This window comes from Stegastes partitus, unplaced genomic scaffold (genome assembly GCF_000690725.1).
Source record: "Stegastes partitus isolate 25-593 unplaced genomic scaffold, Stegastes_partitus-1.0.2 Scaffold510, whole genome shotgun sequence".
Taxonomy (NCBI): Eukaryota; Metazoa; Chordata; class Actinopteri; family Pomacentridae; genus Stegastes; species Stegastes partitus.
In genome coordinates this window covers 145523-151231 of record NW_007578241.1, presented here as the reverse complement: position 1 = coordinate 151231, position 5709 = coordinate 145523, and the positions used below count along the sequence as shown (strand labels likewise).

Below are 5709 nucleotides of genomic sequence, written 5' to 3'. Positions count from 1 at the left end.
GCTGAGAGCGACGACGACAGAGAGACTGAAGTGACGAAGTCATTCTGAGGCTGAAGAAGATGACTTTAGTGGTTTCAGTGCAGGAGGAAGATGAAGATAGCGATCAGTGACTTTTCCTGGTAGCTGCTGGAGTTTTATTTCCTGAACCAGCCGTGTTACAGAAAAAAGCCTCTACAGTACGTATCTGTGTATGTTACCGCTACACATTTAATTAAAGGTTAAAACATCTTCCTGTGTAAATATGTCATGTTCCAACGTGGACACCTGCAGCTTAGAGACACCTGCAGCCTGGATATGAACACACCTGGTTTTACAGTCAGCAGGTGAGGCTTATATTCAGGTGCGCTCATAGTCTGGAATTTACGGTATTTGGGACGTAACACAGAACAAGACGAGGAAACAACGATAAGTGTAGCTCTGCAGGAGAATTACAAACAACTTCTTTCCTCGTTTAATTGAGCTGATTAGCTGATAACGACGACGCACCTGGACTTCTGGTTTTCGTCACCTTCTTGAAGCCGTACGTTAACTTTTGCTGCTCGTCGACATCATTTCAGGCTGAATGTTTTTAGGGTTTGAGTGACTAATTGTGTAATTAATGAACCTAACTGGGAGCCAGCTGCTAACGAGCGACTGACGGGCATTGTAGTGAGCTCGTTCCACGTCCGTCACAAACCTGTTTGATCCTGAAAAACAAAAACTTTTCGCTCCTACGAGCGTTTTTTTTTTTTTTTCGGTGATTTCTTGAACGAGTGTCCAGAATGTAAAAATAACTCCGTCTCACACGGTTTCGGTCCGTCGACTTCGCCGAGCGTCAGACGGAAACGCCGGTGCTCGGTCTCATTACAGTGTTTTAATTGCAAGCGCACAACGAGGCGTGGGCGTCGTGTTCCTGCCGAGGCATTAGCCGTCCTCCTGGTTTCCGCCCACGCGCCCGTCGCAAACAATCCTTGAGCGAACAAAACAGCCCGGCGGGTTAACGCAGGCGAAGACGATCGACTCTCAGGATGCAGAGAAACTCAGTCTGAGGAACACAAAGCGAGCTGCAGCCGGACGCAGCGCTGGTAGCTTAGCATGCGGCGCGGCATGCGGGCGGCTCACGTACCTTGTTGTTGCTCATGCACTGCAGCTTCATCTGCTTCATGTAGGTGGTGGTGAGGGGCACGTTGTAGTCGATCACCTCCGACACCAGAGGGCTCGGCCGGTCGTTCTCTGGAGACGAGAGAGGAGACGGCGTTCATGTTGTCATTCGCTTATTTGTGTCCACATGCATGAAGAACAGCGACGTTGTGCTACAGCTGGAACATGAGCAGCTTCAAGCTGCAGCCACACAAACAGAGTTTCATCTCATCACTTGTTGCTCCTCAAAACTGAATCGTGGAGAATTTCATTTGGCTTTTTGACAAGAACTTGCAAACAAAGACTCTTTCATGTCAAAGTGAAAGCAGCTGATGTCAGTTCATTTACATCATATGAAACGTACAATAAGAAGTATTGAGTCGTTCGCTTCATTCTGGTTTGTTCAGACTCTGTCAGGTTCCACAGGGTCATGAGTGAACAGAACTTTTCAGGTCCAGACTCTGATCCTGAGCTGGGCTGAGGTCTGGACTCTGACCGGGCCTCCAGAACTTCACCTTGTTGTGTGTAAACCATTTCTGTGGAGCTTTGGCTGCATTCATTCATTTTGGCTTCTAGGGCCTACTGCTGAGAAGATCCCCACATGATGCTGCCACCGCCGTGCTTCATCATGACGCTGCCACCACCGTGCTTCATCATGACGCTGCCACCGCCGTGCTTCATGTCATGATGCTGCCACCACCGTGCTTCATCATGATGCTGCCACCACCCTCACTAGTCTCCTTCTTGTAACTCCTTCAGAGGAGTCATAGGAGTCTTGGTGTCCTTCCTCTCTGACTAATCTTTTTCCACCTCAACAGTTTTTTTGTAAGTTCTTGCCAACAGAGCAGAGTTAATTGTACCATGATTTATTGTGGTGGAACAACAACAACAACAGAAATAACAGAGAACAGCAGCCAGAGTTTGGCCTTCATCGGGAAAAGTTCCAACACCAAACAGCACAACTTAGAGCAACACGATGGAACAATGTGATGATCTGCTGGAAGCCTGGAGTCCTGCATTCATGTGGATGTTTCTCTGCTTCTCCACCTACATGAGGTTTCTACACTCAGAGGAACGTCGTCAGAGACACAAACAGCTGATCTGATTCAACTGATTCACAAGAAGATGATCACTGTGGACGTTTCTGTGGCTGAAAAGAGGCAAAATATCTCCATAAACAGAACCCAGAACGACCTAAAGCTGCACCAACAGTCTCCTCCTGCTCATCTTCTCATCACCATGTGGTGACTCCATCACCTCCCTCAGAGCCTCTCCAGCTGTTCATGATCTCCAGCTGGTCGTCGCTGCTGCTCTGTCACACAGCCGACACTAGAGGACCCTCCAGAGCTGGAGGCCGGCAGACAAAGAGAGGCTGAGTTACACCGTGAACTCCTGCAGATCTCCGTCCACACCTCCACCTCCACCTCCACCTCTACCTCTACCTCTACCTCCACCTCCACCTCCACCTCCTCCTCCTCCATTCATCTTGAGGGACGTGTCTAAAGTCTGGAGCGTCCACAGAGCGGACACGGATCGATGGAGGCTTCAGAGAATACATCCACCGCTGACTGATGTTCTTCGTCGAGGAGGCAGCGTGTGAGAGGGAGTCTCCAGAGAGGCAGTGAGTGATGGGGGTTCTCAACGCGTGGCTCGGGGCCCGCTGAGGGGTCGGGGCAGTGCTGATCTTGGTCGTGAGGGGTTTTTTCTTTACAGAACAACTAGAAACGATACAACTTCTGATAAAAAGGATCAACATGTGGTGAGTTTTTCTGTAAAGGCTCTTCTGATAAATGACCACAGTGTGTTTCTAATCTGCTGGTGTTCTGCTCCAGTGGCGATAACACCAGACGGTGGAGCGCTCTGAGGTTCAAACACTGAAAACAACAGCATGCATCTGTAAACTAAAGCTGATTTAAACACCGTGTAGCAGCGTGCATTCACTAGATATCATCTGTTAGCTAACACAGCACTGAAAATCTGCAAAATGAGAATGATAAAAAAACATTTACCAGGTTTTAAACCTTGGTATACGTATTTGTTCTTTGAAAGAACAGCAAATGTCTGTAAATTATAATTCTGTTTTTTGCTGATTCTGCTGATTAATACAGTAAAACGGTAGAATTTCACAGTCAGCTGCTGTAAACTGATGAAATGTTGTTTGTAAAAATGCAGAATGTGGATGTAAATGTTATTCATGTATGTTTTTTGTTTGTTTTTGTTTTACAGCCAACATGTTCAGTAAATTAACGCTTTCATGTGTGATTTAACAAAACACGCAAATTCTGTAAAACAACATTAGAAAAACTTTTGATTTTTCATTCCCTAATATACATCGTTTTTCTTTCAAATTGCTGCAAACTTCTGTAATTTATACATTTTTAATGTAAATACAGTAAAAACAGTGAATTTTGAGTGATTAAATGTAAAAACACAGATTTATAATGTGGGTGTTTTTCTTTTTGGTTTTTTCACTATTTATTTCTGCAATTTAACAAAACACACAAATTCTGTAAAAAAACCCAAATTAGTCCCATTTTTCACACCCTGATATCCATATTTTGTCTTTCAAATTGCTGCTAATATCTGTAAAATACAGTAAAAACAGTGAAATTGGAGCGATTAACTGTATTTTATTTTTTTCTGTTTTACTTGTTATGATCCCTAATTTTATAAAACAGGTAAAACTTCAGCGATAAGAGTTAAAGAAGTTATTTATTTTCTTTTAATGATGGCAAATATCTAAGAAAACAACATTTTCTGATGATAACAGATGATAAATTCAGTAAAACTGATGTAGTTCTGCTGTCAAACGATGTAAAAGAACAAATTAATATTCAGAAAAATACTGATTTTGTTTCCAAATGGGGACATTATGTGTTTTATTTTTATTTTGTTTGCAGATTTTGAACTTTCCTCTTCCCAGATATTTTATTCTTCACATTTCTTCTCACTTTGAACTCTTATCACAGCGTTATTTTGCTCCATATTCTCCGTTTTGTTTCTCTCTGTTTCCCAGAAGCCACGATTATTTTCTAATCTCGTATTTTTAGTGCACATCTGAGAACATGAAGAAGCTTCTGCTTTAGTGCAGCGGCGTCGAGGAAAATCAGAGAAAACGATTATTAAACCCGACCGGAGCAGCTTCATAACAACGTGTTCCTCCCACAGTGATGTGGTTTCAACCGTTTACATGTTAAAGCACCAAACTGGTTTCAGGCTTCGTCAGCATTCTGCATCCAACAAACGGCCTTTTTTTTATTATTATTATTGTTTCCTGTTATTATAAAGCATCTGATGGTCTTTCCTTTAACACACTGTAAACACACACACACACACACACACACACACACACACACACACACTCATCCTGCTGCCCGTGTCAATTAAGCAGGGCCTCGGTCCTCACTGATTAATTGCATTTAATAATTCACAGCTGAACTTTAGTGGGAGTCACTTCAGCATAGCGATAAAGGGGATGAGGTCGTGTGTGTGTGTGTGTGTGTGTGTGTGTGTGTGTGTGTGTTCAGGCTGAACCCCTGCAGGGTACGAAGGCAATTAGCTGCTCTCTGAGTGGCATCCAGCGACGACACAACACACACTCTGCCTTTAACCGTGTGTGTGTGTGTGTGTGTGTGTGTGTGTGTGTGTGTGTGTGTGTGTTTTGATTGTGTGCTCGGCCACAATTACATCTTTCTAATTAAATAACTTCCATTACATCCTGTGGAAGCCTCATGTTGACAGTTTTGCGATTTTCCTTCGAACCGACGTACGACGCTCTGCAGCCGGTCCGACCCGGAAAACACCCAGAACCCACATTAGAACTCAGACAAGACTTAAATTAGAAAACTTAAAAAAGAAAAGACTTCAATAGGGAAGTCTGAGTCAAGCGTCACGGCCCTGATCGGTGTGATATCTGCTGATACCGAGCCCTGATCCAGTCCTGAAATAACTGAAAAACTGTTTATTTCTAAACAGATTTCTCAAATTCTGTTACTAGATTTGTATTTCTAACTTAATTTATTATCTACGTGGTCAGAACAAGTCGTGTGAGCGATAAAACCAAAGGGAGCAGCTCGGGTTCAGCTTGTAGACGCCGTGCAGGTTGAACGAGCTCCGTTCCGTCTGCTTGGTTTGTATTTACTTCCCTATAAAGCTTCTTCTGACAACATGCACTTCAAGAACGTTAACGTTTTTCAATTCAATCTAATGGATGCACTTCAAAAATGAAAACATCTGCAGTGCATTAAGAAAATAATCTGCATGTCAGGAGCCTTGTAGGAGGTGGAAACCTGTGTTTTCTACATAGATACCAGTAAACATATCGTAGACCAGCTGCAGTACCTGGTTGCTCCACCAGGTGGAGCCTCTCACGGTTTGAACCTGTAGAGACCAGAGGAGGCGTCTACAGACTACAGCTCATGTTCATGACCTCTGACTAGAGCTACGTCTGTGAAGATCCTCAGTCCTCCAGGTCCTGGTTGTTCTGGTAGGTTAATGGTAGCAGCTGGACCTGCTTGAGTTCCTTGAAGACGTTCCACCTTCATCCAAGAGGCTTCATCAGCTCTGACTGACTAGTTGGGAGTTCCACAT

At 44.0% G+C, this 5709-nt stretch overlaps 1 protein-coding gene across 1 annotated transcript in view; it reads right to left on the bottom strand.

The window, feature by feature from the left end:
* Window positions 1–932: 932 nt before the first annotated feature.
* The window catches only part of LOC103361530 (nucleolar protein 4-like), a 42606-nt gene continuing 37829 nt past the window's right edge, over window positions 933–5709 (bottom strand). The window contains exon 4 of the mRNA XM_008287633.1: window positions 933–1212. Coding sequence (XP_008285855.1) covers window positions 1070–1212 — 143 coding nt within the window. The 3' untranslated portion in view covers window positions 933–1069. The remainder of the gene's footprint in view (window positions 1213–5709) is intronic.